This window comes from Chiloscyllium plagiosum, chromosome 6 (genome assembly GCF_004010195.1).
Source record: "Chiloscyllium plagiosum isolate BGI_BamShark_2017 chromosome 6, ASM401019v2, whole genome shotgun sequence".
NCBI classification, from domain to species: Eukaryota; Metazoa; Chordata; class Chondrichthyes; order Orectolobiformes; family Hemiscylliidae; genus Chiloscyllium; species Chiloscyllium plagiosum.
In genome coordinates, this window is record NC_057715.1 from 23519588 (window position 1) to 23541207 (window position 21620).

Here is a 21620-nt window from a genome sequence, read left to right on the forward strand (position 1 = left end):
CTGCTGTGCTTTTCCAGCACCACACCCTCGACTCTGATCTCCAGCATCTGTAGTCCTCACCAACAAGACAAGCAAGACAAAATAATGATCTACATATTTTTCTCTACATTTCACTGTGTGGATGACACTGTAAAGTCTGGCAGTATTTATAATTCATCCCGAACTGCACTGAAAAAAATGGCAATGAGCCTTCTAGATGAAGAGATGCAATTCCTTTGGTTTTCTTACAACAATGTTTGGTAGGAAATTTCCAGTCAACATGCACATCTGTGGCACAGAACGTTGAGCTGTCTGTTCTAAAGTACTTCAGTTTCATGGCTGTATGTGTGCATGGGCATACTTTATTCGAAATGGATAGATGCCCATTTTCACGTCAAAATTAAAATTGGGTCAGGTAGTACCAACCAAACCATCTAGCCTGCATCCATGATAAACATTATGGAATACTCCACTGCATTTTACACAGCTTCTTTCCTGACTAAGAAAACTTTCTACCAATCAGGCTGAGTCCAGAGGTGAGATATTACAGCCCCAGGCTGAATGTGTTTTTGGTGACGTGTATTTATAAAATATGACAGGTGTCTAATCTCCTCACCTACACCCATCCACCCCATAAAATGAAAGCAGGCAGGCAGTCAATTTGGCAGACTCCATACCACTTTTTAGAAACGGACAGTTAAGTTTGTACACAAGCTAACTGACATAATAATATGTTCTGGATTAGAGGTGCTGGAAAAGCACAGCAGTTCAGGCAGCATCCAAGGTGCTGTAAAATCGACGTTTCGGGCAAAAGCCCTTCATCAGGAATACAGGCAGAGTGCCTGAAGGGTGGAGAGACCTATAATAATATGTTGTCCATGCTAAAGCTGGTTGGTATGTGCAGTTGGATAAGGTTCAGAATGCTGTTATTAAAAAAAAAACTTTGGGGAGGGAGTGGTAGACTTTTAGTGGTGACCTATGCACAATAGGTATGATGTCCTTGTTCCTCATCAACAAGATATCAAAACCCTTTGTCACCCCTCTGCCCCTACTTCCTAGGCTTCCCCATCCTTTGCTAGCTTAAAATGCCAGGGCCAACAATGGCCTTGGTCCTGTGTGATCCATTGCTCTTTTCTAAGGGCCCCCTCATAGTCATAACAGCATCTACAGCTGAGTTCTGGCACTGCTGAAGCTATTGATCAATCTGTGTGGCTGGCAAGTCTGAGGGCAGGACTCTGAAGGGCCAAATTCTGAACATCAGCAGCTTAAGGTTGACCCACAGCATGTTATTGATATGGAGTAGCCCAGTTCAGCACTGATCAGTGCGGCAAAGACTTTCCTTTTGGTTGAGATATGTATTTCTGCCTTTGTCTAACCGCTATAAATTTCGACCACAAGTCTAGAAATGGAAGGTCAAATTCTAAATCAGAGGCACTGATTCCTTTCCCACCTTTTACAAATAGCTTGAAACCAACTGGAACTTACAATAGCTTTCATTATTTCATTTTATCAAGTTCCAGAAGTAACATTCTCCAAAATGCTCCCATTCTGCTTAATATCAGCAAATTTCATTTACAAGAATACCCAGGCCAACACTCATACTCTTTCAAGGTAATAATACCAATTGCAGGTAATTTGAACAAGAAGAGCTGATTCTACACTGAACAAATTGTTCGGTATTCATTCAGTCTATTAATGACTACTTCAATGCGGTGACTGACCCTACCCTCCCCCCTCACCATCTCTCCTGTTTCCCACATACTCTCGTGAACCTAAAGCTTGTGATTAATAGTATGTCACCAGCAGCTAATCATATTTTAGATTTTTACAAATCGTTAAACAAATCCTTTAGTAACTCTACAAAATAAGTTCTGTGCATAAGTGAAACTGTAAATCTTCCTACTTGTACCATTTACACTGCCAATCTTTAAATATTAAGCAAGGTTAATCACCTGCTCCAATTAAATGCATACACATTGCTATTTAGAAGAAATTATACAGTACCTCATCAGCACAAAATCATTTTAAATATAATTTTGTAATAATCAGTGACAATCAGAGCTTCTATGTTATTACATTTCACATTCCATGAAAATGCACTTTAAGTAATAACAGAAGACATATTTGTACCTAACAATGACTCAAAACCCGGTACTTTGAGAAACAAAAGGAGTATCAAAGATCAGTGGTTTTAAAAATTTTCAATATTTATTACCTGTGTCCACTCATTGGTCTGTGGATCATATGATTCCATCGTGTTTAAATAGGTTTGTCCGTCATATCCGCCAACTGCGTACAGTTTGTCTCCTAGGAGACAGACTCCAACAGCATCTCTGGGGACACTCACCGAAGCTATTGTTGTCCAGGTATCAGTCTTTGGATCATATCTGATGTGAAAGTGATGGAACACAATATAAGGAAAATTGTTCCAGTACTGTACATCATTGTTAATTGAATAAACAACACAAGCTAATCATGAACAATAGAAGTCTTTTTTTTGACCTATTGTTCAAATGTTTACAGTAGAAAAGGATTTTTGCCTGGGTGGTCTTGTTCAGTTTTTTAATATTGTTACAACCAAAGCTGAAAGAATGTGTACTGTCACTTCTCCCGAGTATGGCTAATTAAGTACCTTATTTATATCAGGTTTTCAATAAGAAAATCTTACACATCCACCTGAGAGGGCAGAAAAGCCTTGGTTTAACATCTCACTTGAAAGAAAACACCTCCAACAATGCAACATTCCCTAAGAATTGCAATGGAGAGTCAACCTTGAATTTATTTACAAATCTCTGGTGTGGGACCTGAACCTGAAACCATCTCAGTGGTGACAGTCTGACTCACTGAGCTACAATGACACCTCGACCACCAGCACATGTGCAAAGGAACTGTATAAAACTGTTGACTTTAAAAGTAGAACAGGTAGAAAAGTTGGATGAAATAATCCAAAAGCTAAAATATGGTGGCACAGTGGTTAGCACTGCTGCCTCACAGCACCAGCGTTCCAGGTTCGATTCCAGCCTTGGGTGACTGTCTGTGTGCAGTTTACACATTCTCCCCGTGTCTGCGTGGGTTTCCTCCGGGTGCTCCGGTTTCCTCCAAAGATGTGCAGGTCAGGCAAATTGGCCATGCCAAATAGCCTGTAGTGTTAATTGCATTAGTCAGAGGGAAATGGGTCTGGGTGGGTTACTCTTTGGAGGGTTGGTGTGGACTTGTTGGGCCGAAGAGCCTGTTTCCACACTATTGGGAATCTAAGCTAATCTACCAGCCAGGTTTCCACAGTAAACATAAAACTGAGTATTGATGAAAAATATGCATTTTGCACTCACCAGGACAATTTCTAAGCAGACCGATTTTGAGGGAAAACTAACATTTACACACATGAAAGGAGAGTGCTGATTTGGTGACAAGTGGACTCTGATTGGTAGAAAACTTGCAAATTTGGAAATGCTTGCAAATTGGCCTGATGACGACTGTACAAAAAGCTGTGTTTTTTTTCAGCAAGTCTTAAACATCTCATTATTTCCAGTTTAGTTTTAGTGGCAGGGGACTCAACTAAATCTTGTAATTTTGCTGTACTTGGCAGTACTTGTCCTTGCTCTATTATGTATCCAAGGTAAACTCCTGGAAGTTTACAGCACAGAAGGAGCCCATTCAGCTCACCGTGTCTGCGGTATTCAACTGAGATCTGATCACACTAATCCCATTTTGCTGCTTTTGCTCCATGGTTTCTCAATGATCCTGACAGCTTCTACATTATTATATTTATCAAAAGAGTTATCTATTCTATGAAAATGCACCTTAAATAATAACTGAAGGCAAACAATGACTCAAAAATCATCCTTTGAGTAACCAAAGGACTGTTAGAGACGAGCGATTCATCCATAGTCCTGAAGTGAATGTACAAATACTAGGTAAGATTAGATTAGATTCCCTACAATGTAGAAACAGGCCCTTTGGCCCAACAAGTCCACACTGACTCTCCGAAGAGTAACCCACCCCCCCTGACTAATGCACCTAACACTATGGACAATTTAGCATAGCCACTTCACCTGACCTGCACATCTTCAGATTGTGGGAGAAAACTGGAGCACCCGGAGGAAACCCACGCAGAAATGGGGAGAATGTGCAAACTCTACACAGACAGTTGCCCGATGCTGGAATCGAACATGGGTCCCTGGCGCTGCGAGGCAGAAGTGCTAACCATTGAGCCACTGTGCTGCCTTACGAAAGTTAAATCTTCTGAGAGTTTCTGACTGAACTAACTTTTCAGGTAACAAGTTCTGCCACACTCTGAATAATAATAATAAAAAATCTCAACTGTTTCCACTTCTTACTTGAAACATGCTCCCTGGTTATAAATCCCTCTATAAATAAAATGCCTTCTTATTCAGCCTATCCATGTTCTTCATAATCTTATGCACCTTTACCAAGTATCCTGTCAAACTTTGCTGTTCCAAAGGAAACATCCCCAACATATCCACCTTTCCTTGTATTGCAGACCTGCCAGTGGCAGTATCTTTGTAAATCCCTCCTGTACCCTCTCCAGTGAAATCACAACCTTCCTATAATGTGATAACCAGATATGCATGCAGTCGTCCTGTTGTGATCTCACCAGTATTTTACACAGTTCCAGCACAACGCCCTTGCTCTTGTATTCGATGTCCAGGTTAATGAAGGCAGGTATTCAATATGCCTTCTGAGGCACCTCAGACACCTGTTTACTATCTTAAGGGATTTGGAGTTCTAAATACCAAGGTCCCTCTGATCTTCAATACTTTCCAGGGTCTTCAAATCAATTGACTCAGTGTAACTACCAGCACCGAGAAATAAGTTTTATCAACAAGTGCTCAGGGCTGACTTTGTTAGGCAATACTCAAGTGACTGTCATCGGATAGCTGTCTTATCCTGATAGAATACTGACCAGAAGAAGAGGACAAAGAGCTAGGGAAGAGTTTCCAGCACCACAGCTAGAAAGCAGGATGCTGCATTCATAATTTTAATAAGACTGACTCATCCTTTGCCAAAAGCCTGTTTGTCTTCTAGTATCAGTGAATCATAGTGAATCATCTCCTGTTATCACTTTTCTTTGAATCCAATGAACTGGCATATCACTTCTAAACTGCTGAGTCTTAACAAACTCAATAAATTTCTACAAACTATTGACTGCCTATATCAGGTAACTGACAAAATGCATGATTTTGTACCCTGATTACTGAATTTGATGGTACCTACCTGAAGCTTCTGTGTCTGTGAGTGGTATGCAGAAGACTTTTACTGTATTACACCTAGACTATTCATAACTTCCTGAAATAATATGAATATATAGTTTGAGTATTGAGCTGGCCAGTTTTCCGTTGGTAAACCATATCAAATGAAGAACTCAGTTGATTTTTCTATCAACACATTAGCAGTAATGGTCCTTAAGGGAACATCATCTGGAAATTGAGCATCTATGTAAATAATAGTAAAGATATACTAGTATTCCTTTCTCATTTTAATTGAAAGTCTCACACTGTCTATGAACGCCCCATTACCTTGTTCCTCAAATCTGATATGGGAATTGAAAGTGCAGGTTCGATTGAATGTTGAGAGTTTCTCTACATCTCACACACTTTAAAAAAGTATACCACATTCTGGTGAAGACTTATATAAACTTAAAATATAAACTTGCATGTGCTTGTGCCTTCCAGATTCCTACAAGGCTACCAATAGGAACTTCATCAGCTAGCCTGAATATTTCCTGATGATATTTGGGCATTACCACCATCTTATGAATCACTGCCCACTCTTCATCCATACGTCTGTGAGGGGTTCACCACTTCCGCATCACAATCCCATTTTTGATATACAGTAGCAGGGGTGCCTTGCTGCAGTTGTACAGGGCTTTGTTGGGACCACAACTGGAATATTGTGAGCAGTTTTGTTTCCTTATCTGAGGAAGGATCTTCTGACTATGGAGAAAGTTCAATAAAGGTTTCAAAGCCTGGCTCCCAATGAAGGGCTTATGCCTGAACATTGACTCTCCTACTCCTCAGATATTGCCTGACCTGCTGTGCTTTTCCAGCACCACACTTTTTGACTCTGTGATGGCAGTATGAGAAAAGACTAAATCAGATTGGATTATATTCACTGGAATTTAGAAGAATAAGGGAGAATCACACAGAAACCTACAAAACAGGATGAAACTAAGCTTACAATTTCTCTTGTCACCCAAGATTCCCAAAGCTTGCCATCCATATCCTTCATTTTCACAGGAACATGCTGGTCCTGAACGCTAATCAATTAAAAACTTCTACATGCCAGATGTAGATTTCTCAAACAACCATCTCAATCTATATCCCCCAGTTTCTGTCTAATATTGTCATAGTTAGCCTTCCCCTAATTTAGTACTTTCACTCATAAGTAAGTTAAAACTTAGGGAATTATGGTCACTGCTTTCCCCACTGAAACTTCAATCACCTGGCAAGGCTGACTCCCTGATACCAGATCTAATATGGCCCATTCCCTCATTGGACTATTGGCATATTGCTTCAAGAAGCCCTCCTGGATCCACCTATCAAATTCCATCCATCCCATCTAAGCACCTGGCACAAAGGGAGTCCCAGTCAATATACAGGAAGTTAAATTCACCCACCAAATCAACGCTGTTGTTTCTGTAATCTGTTCAAATGTCTGTTTCTCTATTTCTACTGGCTATTGGGAAGCCTGTAGTACAATCCCACCAAAGTGATTTCACCTTTGCTATTCATGGACGCTAAACATATGGACCTTTGATTGGCCAAATCCACAAGGGAAGTTTCAAATAACAAAATATCTATGGTACCAATTTTCCTTCTGCCGATGGACTTTGTTTAATCATTTTCAGGTAACTACATACGATTAAACATTGATTTAACTGTTTAGCTTGCTTGACTTCACTTGAATTTGCCATGACTATTGGAGAAGCTATGAGCTACACCTCATTCCCTTGAGGCAAACCTGTGTACAGGCAAAACTATGGACAATCGCTACAGGTACTGAGCCAGACACTGTGTCACACTCCCGGTGCATCTGATACAAAGATAACTACTTTTCCCCTTGTCAAGAGTTCCCTGTGACTCAAAGGTACCTTGTTTACTCACAACAGAGTTTACACTTAGACCTACAGCTATAGTCAGAGCTACATCTCATTTCCTCAGGAAATACCAGATTGAAAAATCCCATCAATCACTCTTGCAGGATAATAAATACAACTTGTCTTGAACTTAGCAAAAGTCATTTTCAAAAATAGGAGAATTCAGCTGAGCAACCCTTTCTCCCAGGCATCTTGTCCTTCAACTACCTCCAGAGCCCAAAGCTCTCTCCATCCAGTCACTGTTCTAAACAGTCCCAGTGGCAGTCTAGAAGCAAAGCAAGCAGTTGTCAAGGGTAATGGGATTTCCAGGAAGCCTTGTCTTTTTTTAAAAATGGCTTATTGTCTGCAATGACCTTTCAATTACTTCTTTTAAAGAAATCACTGTCCCCACAAAATTTGTTACAAATGCAGTTATCTATAATCTTTTGAAGCTCAAATCCACCAAGAAATATTAAATTTGAAGCATCTTTATAAATAACAGAATATATTCAAATGTGCAATCTACATATGTAATGTATAATTTTTCTGTGATGCTTACTTCGGCTTGTAAAACATAAACTCCCAAGGATAGAGACATGACACTTTTTAATAGCAAACTAAATGTTATTAATCCAATTGCGGCCATGAGACTTCAAATCAAAATATAGGTTAATTTAGACTTGGACAATCATGATTTGAAGTGTTATTCAATTAGACATGCCGGGTTTAATTATGCTTTCTTTTTGCAAGCTAATGCAATTCAAAAGAATTGGACATCCTTGGGGTGAGTTAACTGGAATATTAAGATGTATTGTTGAGCATTGCATGCTGTGAATAAGGATTATTTTTGTTCATTATTGATGAATAGCTGTTCAGGATTAATTAAATCATGCTAGGCGTGTTTGACAACTACAACTCTAGAGCCAGGTTCCAGGCACAAGCACTCTCTGTCTGATAGCCTCATGGATTGGGACAACGCTTGAATTTATTTACTTCCTCAAAACATGTGATTAGGGTTTTATTTAGGCATGGTATACTCTTTACAAATCAATGTTGGCTTGTTCTAATTAGTTAAGTTTTATTAAGTGCTCAGTCAGTCTCCCCTTAATTATGGATTCCAATAATTTTCCCAATAGATATGGCAGAATATGAAAGACTGCATCTCTTACTGTGGCAATCCATACCTTGCCCACTCATCAGTTAAACAAACACGGTAATCATGCAAAAAAATGAGTTTTAAATTATCTCAGCAGAGCGTTTACCTGGGTTGTTTTCTTTGTAAAGAGAGTTGAAAATACAATTTTCCCTCAGTATACTGGAAAACCAGGATGGAATTTGGTATCGGTGATGGGAGTTTCGTCTGCCTATTGGAGGGTCAATGGCAGCCCTACCATTTGGGATTGTCTGAGAAGTTATGTGTTGCTTAACTAAACATAAGTGGGCCCTCCTCAGGTTCAAAGGCCCAGAGGATGAATCACCTGTCCTCCGAGATCTTTGGGCACATCAAAAGCCAACAGCTCTTCCCAGCAGAGGCAGTGATTCTCACCAGAACTGTACCCACTCAAGTTTCGTGATACACATCAGTGATGCAGTACAGCGATCATTGGTCATGAGGAAACATTATGGAAGGGTTCAGCAGTATGGGCAGGGTGATGGCTCACAGCAGGGTTAGATCCTGAGTACCTTTGATTGGGGGCACTGCCTTGGAAGCCCTTAAGCAACCCACACAAGGGTTTCTACATGGTGAATTCCCCATCTGTCATTGGGTAAATACCAGCAGTGGAATTTTGAGCCTTTGAAATGGATCAATGACCTGGTTGAGGGTCTTAATTGGTGAAGGGATGTGAAGGTTATCCATGAGCCTTCCCTATCCATGGGAATTCTCACCTCAAATGTAATTGAAGCAGAGGCAAGGAGGGAATGGGGTCTGCACCTGCCACCTTCCTGCTTGATTAATTGTCCCCACTGCCATTAAGGACATGCCACCACTAAACTTGGCAGTGGAGAGGAGAGGGCATTAAATTCCATCCTATACATCCACTGTTAACTATTCAACTGGCTATTAGACATGGGGCAGGGATACTTTAAAATGTAGAGGACATGAAAAAAACCTTACAGGGATGATTAATAATGCAAAATGCTAGCTGGTCTAGGTATTTATGAAATTGCAGAGCAACATAATCATACAATAAGTTCATATGTTCATAAGATATAGGTGCAGAATTGGGCCATTCACTCATCAATCATGGCTGATATGTCCTCACCCTCATTCTCCTGCCTTCTCTCCATGTCCCTTCAACCTATTATCAAGGAAAAATCTAAATTTACACATTGTCCCAGCATCCACTGCACTTTAGTGTAGCAAATTCCACAGATTCACAACCCTTTGGGAGAAGTAGTTTCTCCTCAACTCTGATTTAAACTTGCTATCCCTTTATCCTAATAAATCTGGAATACTATTACTTAAAGATTTGGAATTTCAATGGATTTTCATTCTTCACAATACGTGAAACATGTACTGCCAAAGTTAAAAAAAAATAGATATTTGCATTTTTCACCTCTCGACACAGTCTGAAAGCCGAGAACAATGGTTCGAAGCAGGGGCATCGTGGCCTCCAACTGCATAAAGGAAACCATCACATGTTGCTACACCCACACCTCCTCTTCGTTTGGACATTGGAGTGCACATACTCCATTTGTTGGTATGGGGGTCATAGCATTCTATAGATTTGAGACAAGCACTCCCGTCTCTCCCTCCGACAGCATACAGCCTGTTGGTAAAGTAAAAGAAGCTCATTAAGTCTTCATTATGAACACTGTCTGATAGCTCACATGTAGCATACAATATTTAAACGAGAACTACAGAATAATGCAACACCGAAGAGGTTTGTTTGACCCATTGTGCATGTGTTGGTTCTTTGAAAGAAGCTACCCTTACCCTGTTGCACAGCATAGCTGTTCAAGTATTTATCAAATTCCTTTTGTATTTCTGATGAATCTGGTTCGATATCACTTTCAGCCAGTGCATTCCAGATCATAACAAATCAATGCAGAAGAGAATTCTTCTTATTTCCCCATTGAATGTTTTATTATTATCTAAAATCTGCATCTCCTAGTAAGGCCTATCTGCCAGTGGAAATAATGTTTCCTCTCCTTGCTCTCAAAATCCTTCAACATTTTGAACAAAGTTATCAAACTTCCCCTTCATCTTTTCTCTTCTTAAGATCTTAAACCCAGTTTCTCTTAGCAGAACTGAAATCTCTCATTGAACATGAAATCCCTTATCCTACCTCTCTGATGCTGCTTTTTCCATGGCTAATGGTTTGCACATCACTGGACTCTATGGGCAATTTAGCATGGCCAATCCACCTAACCTGCATATCGCTGTGCTGCGGGAGGAAACCCACACAGATACGGGGAGAACATGCAAACTCCACACTGAATATCACCCGAGGCTGGAATTGAACCCATGTCCCTGGCACTGTGAGACAGCAGTGAGCCACCGTGCCACCATGCCACATCCTTGAAATCACATTGTTTCAACTGCTTTCTGCTCTTCCCAAGGCTGGACCATAAGGGGTTAATTGTTGTTAACTTCACCTCTACAGTACATTATCAGTAATGTCAGATCAGCTGGGAAATGAGGGGAGTTCTCATGAAGTCTTGTTTTACCATGTGCATGGTGCTAAATTAAGAAATCTTCTTTATTTAACACTGTTTTGGGTTTTTTTTTTCAGCTGGTGGTGGTTTTGGTAGTGCTGATGGTTAATATAAGGTAATGAAAGGGTCAATATTGAAGTTGCACTAGATTTACCCAATCTGAAGATGTAAAGCAGTATTTCGGAGGAGGATTAAACAGTTTAGCATGTCTGATGGAGACAAAAATGACATTTCTGGCATCGTTGTTGTAATGTTAATTGTACCTATTGTTATCATGCAGAAACAAATTCTTTTTCCTTTCCCATTGAATGTTTTATACCTTGTTAGGTAAGACAAATTACTCTGATTTATCCTCTTTCAATTATTATCGGACAGGCCTTCGACTCAGTTTATAAAGAAGGATTAAGGGCACTTGTGGCAATGATAATGTGCCTAATATGAGCCAGGAAGCCTGAGTTCAAGTCCCACCTGTGTCAGAGATCTCTGAACAGGTTGATTAGAAAATATAGACAAAGGATCAAATGTTTTGTGGTATTGGGCTAGTGACACTACCTCTGAACTAAAAGGATTTAAGTCCCTACCTGCTAAAGAGATGAATCTTAACATGGATAAATTAATTTAATATATCTACAAAACCTATTGTTCTTTTGTTTTGTCACAGTGTCCCACAAAGACTGCCTAATGTTTTAAATATTTACTTTAAAAAAAAAGCAGAAAAGAGGATCAGTGACAATCAGCATATCATTTGTGATTAGTAGCCAGAGCCCAATGGCTTCTGTTGATTGAGTATCCATTTGTCATCTGTCAAAAACATATAGCACCCACTCATGAAATGCATGCATGGCAATGGCATTTCACGTACCACCTACTGGGGATTGTAGGTGATGCTGATAAAGGCAGACAACTTAAAGCTCATTGGCCCATCAGAATACACTCAAGCCCAACCACAGCTGACCAGGAGTGAACAGAGAAACGGGAAAAACATACTCTATCTCAGACCCCTGGACAACGCAAAGTCCTGATCAAGCTGCACAAAGAATCAACTGACATTGCCATTTCAATCAATATGGACCACTTCTCGTCCTCCTAAGAATTCCAACAAGAATCAGGTTAGTGCCCCTTTATACCCAATCAGTGGCAATGCTGACCTCATTCTGATCAGGCAGGGGATCAAAAACAATTACCACTAAATATGAAGAGGTCATTAAGGCCTGTAAATTTTATGTTAGTTTACAGTGCAATCCTATAATCAGTTGAGAAAGTTCAGTTGGTGCAATCGGAAGCGAGGGAGACTATTAGTTATTTTATAAGTGACTTGGATTGCTTTGCTGATAATTCATGGAATTTTGAGAGATGAGTGCCTAAGAGCTCGTATTGTAGTAAGTGTACTGGATGAAGCTTTATCAGAATCCCTGCAATTCAAAGAAGACCTTATGCTGGCCAAATCAAAGTGGTTCGCAAGGCAGGTTAACTTTTCAATTACAACAGGTTGCTTAGTTGAAGGGACTTGGTAACTTCCTATGGCCAGATCTGTCCAGCTCATTAATCAGTGGGCTAACAATATGCCAGGAAGAAAACAATTACTGTTTGTATAGAGCACAGTCACTGCCAAAGCCCCATGTCCTTGTTGTAGCATTAAAGAAGAAACACTGTTACAAAGCCTGACCAGTCATTAATATTGAGTGCTGTGAATGTCATAACAGAAGCTATTTTAGGATCATTTTCCAAAGCAGCATAGGTTTCTATTCGGGAGACAAACATTTGAAACCACAGCATTCCATACTGCAATTGTCAAAAAATGGATATATGAAAGAACAAGATGTATTTTCCTTACAGTAAGTGAGAGATCCATAAGAAGATTTCTGAATGAAGATATGATGCCTAATGACTGCAATATTAATGTTAAACTGAACACAGGGCGCAGGACTGCTCAATCCTTCTGACACAACACTGTGTCTGAAGTTTGTATTTCCCCAAGCATCCATTCAGTTTAATAGCTGGAGAACAATTCCTCTGAGGGTGCAAGGATAGACCAACACTACCCTTTGAAATAATGGGGGTAGATACACCATACTTTGTATGTTATTCCTGATCAGCACTGTTCTTCACAAGACAGAGAAGGTTGTGTGACTTTGAATCGCCTTTACTTCCCAGCTGCTGAAGAAATTCAAGCTGAGTCAATATGCTGTGAAATAATCTTCACTGAAGAAACTCCATTCCTTGGACCACAGGAGAACATTATACACCTTTCATTTGTGAAGAGTCCAGTGAAGTGGAAGAGAGGTGGAACATGAATGAAAGTGACTGGCCACAACCCTGTATTCCCTACTTTTGCTCTTTTAGGAACAAGTAGAAAGAATGAAATTGCTATTAACACAAAAGCAGAAATTGCTGAAGGAACTCAGTATTTCTGGCAACATCTGTGGAGAGAAGATTGCCACTATTGATTTATTAGAGAAGAATAACCTGAATCCTGTGTTGTTCTTTTGAGTACAGCACGTCAATGATAGCATTCATACCTCTTGAGCTACATAAGAGTCTTTGAACTTCACTGTGAAAAATACTGTGAAACTAGGGAACTGAGAGAGAAAGTCAGGAATTGAAGGGAGGAATAAATATATTACAATATCATCTCACATTTGAAGATTTGACAAGAGTCTACATCTGCAGCATGTAGAATTACAAAGTGCCACTGTACCTATAAGGGATACAGGAAACTTACTGCACCTGGAAATAGAAGTGATTGAATAGAAGATATAAATTCTCCAAATAAATGTGATTATGGTGAATTTAAACCAAAAAGGCTGTGGGGATGGGAGCCAAAACAGCAGGTCAGAAAGTGAGCAGAAGCTACAAGATAATAAGACAAACAGGCAGGGCCAGTTGAATGAACATGGTGAGTGAAGGAATCAAAGAAGATCAAAATATGAATTGAAAGTTGGAATAGACAATGGAGATGAGGCTCTATGTTATCAGAGATTAATAAATAAGGACAGAGAGTATGCAAAACATAGTGCACAAGAAAATATTAAAAGAGAAAGACAAATCAGTAGAATTTATTTTAGAAACCTTATACCTAAATGTACACAGTATTCAGAATAAAGTTGATGAGCTAATAGCACAGAGAAAAATAGATATGACCTGGTGGGCCTTACTGAAATGTGGTTACAGGAAGCTCAGGACTGGGAGTTAAATGTCCAAGGGTACTCAATATTCAAAAAGGATAGAAAAGAAGGATCAGGAGGTGAAGCTATGTTATTGGTTAAGGATGACATCAAGACTGTATTAAGAAATTATATTGGCAGAAGAGACCAGAATGTTGAATCAGTCTGAGTGGAAATAAAAAGCAAGGGGAGAAACCCCTGGGAAGGAGTCATTTTCAGACCCCTGAACATTACTTCTGAAGTAGGATGTGCATAAACCAGGAAATTATGAGGTTTTGTGAGAAGGGCACAATGGTAATTATGGGTGATTTTAACATGCATATTGACTGGATTAATCAATTTGAGTAGGATAGCTTCGAGAAAAGGTTCATAGAGTGTTTGCAGGATTGTTTCTTAGAGTAACACGTCATGGGGCTAACAAGAGAACTGGCTACTCTAGATTTAGAATTCTATAATGGAGAAGGATTGATAAATCAATCATCTTATAGGTAAGGGTCCCCTTGGAAAGAGTGACCATAATATGCTAGAGTTTTAAATTCAGATTGAAACAACAAATCCAGAGTCATGTACAAGAGTTTTAATGTTTGGCAAAAGAAATTATACAGGCCTTAGTGGACTGGGCAAATATTAAAAGCAAGACAGGTGAAGGACAGTGGCAAATGCTCAGGGAGATAGTAAATACCTCTCCATTAAAACATATTCCTGAGACGAAGAGGAATTGCAAAAAGGTGAAAACACATCCCTGGCTTAACAAGGAAGTCAAGGATAACATAAAGACAAAAACTAGGGCATATCATACTGCAAGAGAGGATGGGGAGAATTTTTAACATCAGCAAAGGGTTACTAAAAACAAAATCAAAAGAACTAAGATCAACCTTGAAAGGAAATAACTGAAATCATAAACGTTGATACCAAAAGCTTCTATAATTATAGAAAAAAGAAGAGAATAGCGAAAGTAAATGTTGGCCCTTTTCAGGATAAAAATGGTAATCATGGGAAACTCAGAAATGGCAAAGGCATCAAACCAATGTTTTGTCTCTGTTTTCTTTGTGGAAAAAAATAACTACTTCCCCAAAACTTCAGTTATTACAGAAGAACTTGATGAAATTACTGTAACTGGAGGGAAGGTATTAAGTAAACTGATGGTATTAAAGGCAGATAATCCCTGAGGACTGATGGCCTGCACCTTAGGGTATTAAAGGAGGTTGCAGCAGAAATTGTGGTTGTTTTAGTTATGCTATTCCAAAATTCCCTGTATTCTGGAAAGGTACTAATGGATTGGAAATATGCTAACGTGGCCCACTTATTCAAAAAAGGAGATCGGAGGAAAGTGGGAAACTATAGAGCAGTTGGGAAGTAATTAAAGCCAGACATAAATGAGATGATAACTGAACACTTGCAAAATCAAAGCTCAATTCACCAGTATCAGCATAGTTTCACGAAGAGCAAGTCATGCTTTACAACTTGCTTTGAGGATGTAACTTAAGGTGGATAATGAGATCCAATGGATGTGATACATCAAGACTTCTACAAGGCAGTTGACAAGTTGCTACACAAAAGACCGACCAGAAGATTAGATGCCAGGGGGTTAAAGCTCGAGTATTGGTTTGGATAGAGGATTAGCTGACTGACAAAATGCAGAGGGTCGGATTCAATGGGTCCTCCTCTGGATGGTAAACTGTAACTAGTGCGGTGCCACAGCCATCAACTATTTACAATCTACATACAGGTAGTTGTCCCATAACGGTGTTATCCTGTTCCCTGGATGCTGCCTGACCTGCTGCGCTTTTCCAGCAACACATTTTCAGCTCTGATCTCCAGCATCTGCTGTCCTCACTTTCTCCATAACGGTGTAGTCACATTCCAGTGAAACCTCACTGAATAGAGAATTGCTTAATAGAAATAATAAAACTATTGGGAAAAGTGTGGTTGGGGCAGACCTGCAAAAAATATCATTCATAATTTCTCAAAAATCACCCAGAAGCCTAATACAAAGTATAGCGCAGCTCGAATGAAGGTTTAAATCTTATGTATTAATGAAACAGAAGTAAATTTAACATATGACATGGTTCCTAACATTCTTGTTATGATGACCCTCCACTCTTTGCAAGAAAAAGCATAATCTAGGGGTAGATTGTGTGATATTCAGGTACAAGAACAAATTAGAAAGGCAAATGGTATGTATAAGAGTAATGCAGCCCTGTGGGAATTATGCAGGGCTTATGCAGGAATTATACAAGAATATTTTTGTCTCAGAGGGAGAGCAATGAACATTTGTTAGTTTAATTTTTGAGATTGAGCTGCTCAATGTACAGAACTGTACCTCTCACATGCTCTGACAGCAGTTAATATCGGCACATGTGCAGAATGGCGTGGAGATTTCAGCGCTGACAGCGCAGGCACAGAATGAAGTGTGCTAAACAATCACCACTGGCATCCCAATATTGCGAACAGAGGTAAGCATTCTCGAACATACTGTTCCCAAATTCTTCAGCAATGTTATAGCCAAATCGCACTGCTGAAACACTTTATACAAGAACTACCTCTAAATAATCTGCAAGCAGGGACAGTTTAACATAAACAAATTCATGGATTCCCCTAAAAGTACGTGACAAAGCAGGCTAATGATGAGGGGGTAAAGAGTTTACAAATGGCTATTGATAGGCTAGGATAATGGAGTTTAATGTGGATAAGTGTGAGGTTGCCTATTTTGGATAGAAATACAAATGGGTAAATTATTATCGAAATGGGAAGCAGATTTATAGTTCATCAGTGCAGAGGGATCTGGTCATCTTTGTACATGAAGTGCAGAAAGTGGATATACAGGTCATAGAGTCATAGGGTCATAGAGATGTACAGAATGGAAACAGACCCTTCGGTCCAACTCGTCCATGTTGACCAGATATCCGAATCTAATCTAGTCCCAGTTGCCAGTACTTGGCCCATATCCCTCTAAATCCTTCCATTCATATACCCGTCCAGATGCCTTTTAAATGCTGCAATTGTACCAGCCTCCACTACTTCCTCTGGTAAGTCATTGCATACGCGCACAACCCTCTGCGTGAAAACGTTGCTCCTTATGTCCCTTTGATGTCTGTCCCCTCTTACTCAAAACCTATGCCCTCTAGTTCTGGACGCCCCCACCCCAGGGAAAATACTTTGTCTATTTATCCTATCCATGCTCCTCACGATTTTATAAAACTCGATAAAGTCACCCCTCAGTCTCCGAAGCTCCAGGTAAAGCAGCCCCAGCCTATTCAACCTCTCCCTAATGCTCAAATACTCCAACCCTGGCAACATCCTTGTAAATCTTTTCTGAAACCTTTCAAGTTTCACAACATCCTTCTGATTGGAAGAAGACCAGAATTGCACACAATATTCCAACAGTGGACTAATCAATGTCCTGCACAGCTGCAACGTGATCTCCCAACTCCTGTACTCAATACTCTGACCAATAAAGGAAAGCATACCAAACACCTTACTCACTATCCTATCTACTTGCGACTCCACTTTCGAGGTGCACCATATAATAAAAAAGGCAAATGGAATCCTGGGTATTTATTAGAAAATGACTGGATTACAACAGTAAAGAGTGTTGTTACAATTACGTAAGGAATTACTGAGACCACAGCTGGAGTATTGCATCCAGTTTTGATCTCTTTACTTAAGAAAGGACTTTGGTGGCACTTGAGGCAGTTCAGAAGAGGTTCACCAGATTGATTCCGGGGATGACCGGGCTGCTGTATAAGGAGATGTTAAATAGCTTTGGCTTCTACTCGCTGGAGTTCAGAAGAATGAGGGATGGATTGACTAAGGTGTAGAAAATGTTAAAGGGGATCGATAAGGTTGAAGTTGAACAGATGCTCCCCCTTGCGGGATAGTCTCGAACAAAAGGTCACAGATATAGAGTGAGAGAAGGTAGATGAGAAAACAGATGAGAAGAATTTGCTTCTCTCAGATTGTTGAGAATCTGTGCAACTCACTGCCTCAGAATGCGTTGGGGCAGAATCAATCAACAGATTCAAGAAAGAAATGGATTTGTGTTTGACTAAAATTGGGATAAAAAGCGATGGGGAGTAGACAGGAGAATGGAGTTGAGACCAGGATCAGATCAGCCATGATCATGTTAAGTGGTGGAGTGCATTGTAAAGGCCAAATTTCCTACTCCTGCTCCTAATTCCTATTTTCCTAAATAACTTGTCCATACAATTGAGTGGCATGGTGCCGCTTTATCACTCCGTTGGACCAATCACAGTTGTAAGTTTTCAACTAGAAAGTAAGTTTTAGTTTTCTGGGGGTATTCCAGGCAATCACTGAAGAACTGTTTCTAAAATTGGAAACATTGAAGAGGAGGTAAAAAGATGTTCTACAGCAAATCAACAATCTGTATCACGACACGATTCCCTGGAGCAGATACAAGTGGACAACGACTCCACAAAAGATGGATACATCTCAAGCTACAAAGAGATATTCACACATTCAGAATGGTGCATGAGAAGAAAATGAAGGTACTGCAGTAAAATTATGTGCTGATGCTATACCATAGCAAAAGAGATTAAACAAACAGTGGTGGAACACATTGGCCACAGAGAAGATGTCTGAGGACTATTTGAATTAGATCCCAAGGTATATGGGCCAACTACTGGAAAATGGGATGATAATAGATAGGTTTTTGACCATGCCAGATACAAAGGGCCTTTATTCTGTGCTTCAGCTCTCTATGACTCTAGATGTGTTTCCTAATGCCATTGTAGTTGTTGCGAAGGGAATGCCTGATACTAATATTGAACTAATATTGAAGTCTAGGGTTCAAAGTGCAGGTGCCCAAGAGCATCTAGTTTTTTTCAAATCTTCAAGTTTATTCTACGGTTGATGTTAGTGAAGTCCTACTTTCTGTTGGTACGCCGGAGATGTCATTATTCGCAGAGGAGCTGCCTCAAACAGAGTGTGGAAGCAGCACCACTAATTACTAAAAGAGAAATTCTCACCCTTGAAGTAATAAAGGAATTATCATTTCTTCATCTTGAGAATAGTCTTTGTTCTTCTTTACATTTACTCAGTTTGTTACTGGATCAGGTATTGAAAAGTTAGATCATCATTGCAACAGCAGTGGATGATAAGCTGGTGAAGCTTTTCATGACAGCTAGAAGTGCTTCATTTTTCAAGCTACTGCATTAACTTTTATCCAGTGCACAAAGAAATAGGAGTAAAAACAGAAAAATAATAAAATGACAATTTCACACCACATTTCCACTTCATGGGGTTTGATAGTTCAGACTCTGAAGATTTTGAACCAGTCCTCTTTTGATCAGTCTTCACTACGTTAGCTTCCAACCATTACAAGAAGTTGTCAGCCTAGTCTCCAAAAGTATTTGCCTTCCAACGAAAAAATAATGTCACATATATGTCCCTCATTTACTCAAGAACGCTGTTAGAAACCAACATCTTTGAAAAAAAGCAGGGGAAGGATGTTGGAAAAGGATAGAAATATAAATAGTGAAGGGATAGAATGAAAGACTTGTGAAGTTGATGTGGATAAGAAGTTAGTAGCTGTTATCCTAATAGGTAGAGTGAATCTTTATGAATGTCAGAATGTATCAGATCCCATGGAACTCAGACCTGAGTGAAGAAGGCTCTAATGAAGTCCTTTTTAATCATATCTTCAAAACTTATGTAAATTGTTAACTGATGTTTCTTAGTTTGAATGAGCATGGTTCCATTTCTTGTGATAGTACCCTGATGGCCGTTACAAATACATCATGGTATCTGCCAGTACTTTCACAGTGAGAGTTATTTTAGGTCGATAACTGCCACCATTTGTCCTCAATTTATATTTTGTGTCTGTTGGTAGGGGATATGCTAGCCTGAGTCTTTACAGAAGAAACATTATTCTCAGTTAATTTAATTTATTCTTATTTCTTAGGTTTATTGCATGATAGAAACAAGTATAACTACATTGCTGCATTATTAGGACTCCAGGGAACTGAACAGAATACATCTGTTCCCAATGAAGGCGAGTGTAGAACTCACTCACTCAACTCATAGATTTTGTTTGATATCAACAGAATGGGTGGAGCTCAATATAATGTGAATATTAACTCCTGCAGCGCTATTATGTTATACAATGATCTTCATCTGGCAGAAACACCAAGATTCCATTCATGACATTTATACATTACACCAGGTTAAAGTTTAACAGGTTTATTTGAAATCACAAGCTTTTAGAGTGTTGCTCCTTCATCATACCCCTCACTTGATGAAAAATTTGTGCTGCTCCTTTGTCAGACCCTTCACCTGATGAAAAATTTGTGTTCCGAAAAGATGATTTCAAATAAAACCTGGTGTCATGTGATTTTTGATTTTGTGTACCCCAGTCCAACACTGGCCCCTCTAAATCATTTATACATTGATATCATTCCAGAAGGTGCAACTTAAAATTCAGCATAATACCCGAGCTGAAATCAGACATGTATTTATTAAGAATCAGCATAATATCATTATTTTGAATTCAATTTGTCTATTTATAAAAATTAATTAAGAGATCCTGGGTTTTAATTAAAACTGTGTTCATAACTTGATGTTCCACCTTCAGAGATTTATATGTGAGAACCTTCTGATCTTTTTGTTTTTGCAGCCCCTTTACTGAGCCATAAAATGGTAACAGAACAGAACATCATTCAGCAGCATTGATCATGCCTATGCTGGTCCTCAGCAAGAGTAATTTATCCAGTGTCACTGCTCCACCTTTTCCTCATTGCCCTCCACATGTTTCTCCATTAAAAGCTTCAATTGAACCTGTCTCCACCATGCTGTCCGGCAGAGCTTTCCTGAGACAAACTACCTGCTACATTAATAGTAAGATTCTCCTCATATTGTCATTGTCTTTTGTTCATGATCTTAAAGTTGCAACATCTGCTTCTTAATCCTTCCAGCAATGAGAACACTTTCTTCCTATCAACTCTGTCTAGACCCCTCAGGATTTTGAATGTTTCGATCAAATTACCACTCAACATTCCCTTCTCCAATCTATGCACAAACTGAAGTCTTTAATTCTTCAAACTATTTTCAGGAATCTTTTCTGCATGCTCTCTAATACCGTCACATCTTTCTTGAAGCATGATGCTGAGAATTGGACTCAGTTCTTAGGTTAAGCCCAACCTATTGTTTTTTGCAGATTTAATATAACTTGCTTTTGCACTCTGTGTTACTGGTAAGAAAGCCCAAGAGGCAATATGCTTTATTAAACATGCTCTCAAATTGTCCTGTCACCTTCAATGGTTATTCTGTATTAGTGGTGCTGGAAGAGCACAGCAGTTCAGGTAGCATCCGAGGAGCAGTAAAATCGACGTTTCGGGCAAAAGCCCTTCATCAGGAATAAAGGCAGAGAGCCTGAAGGGTGGAGAGATAAGCTAGAAGAGGGTGGAGGTGGGGAGAAAGTAGCACAGAGTACAAAAGGTGAGTGGGGGAAGGGGATGAAGGTGATAGGTCAGGGAGGGGCAGAGTGGGAGGGGGAGTTGAAATGTTGGGCCACAGGGCGGTGTAGTTGACACACTCACCTATTGTACTCTATGCTACTTTCTCCCCACCCCTCACCCTCCTCTAGCTTATCTCTCCACCCTTCAGGCTCTCTGCCTTTATTCCTGATGAAGGGCTTTTGCCCGAAATGTCGATTTTACTGCTCCTCGGATGCTGCCTGAACTGCTGTGCTCTTACAGCACCAC

At 39.7% G+C, this 21620-nt stretch overlaps 1 protein-coding gene across 1 annotated transcript in view; it reads right to left on the reverse strand.

Moving 5' to 3' along the window:
- LOC122550513 (kelch-like protein 1) overlaps positions 1-21620 on the reverse strand; it is a 423308-nt gene that overhangs the window by 10848 nt on the left and 390840 nt on the right. The window contains exons 9-10 of the mRNA XM_043691355.1: positions 9634-9846; positions 2195-2366 (exon numbers count right to left, since the gene is read on the reverse strand). Of these exons, the coding sequence (XP_043547290.1) occupies positions 2195-2366; positions 9634-9846 (385 nt within the window). The remainder of the gene's footprint in view (positions 1-2194; positions 2367-9633; positions 9847-21620) is intronic.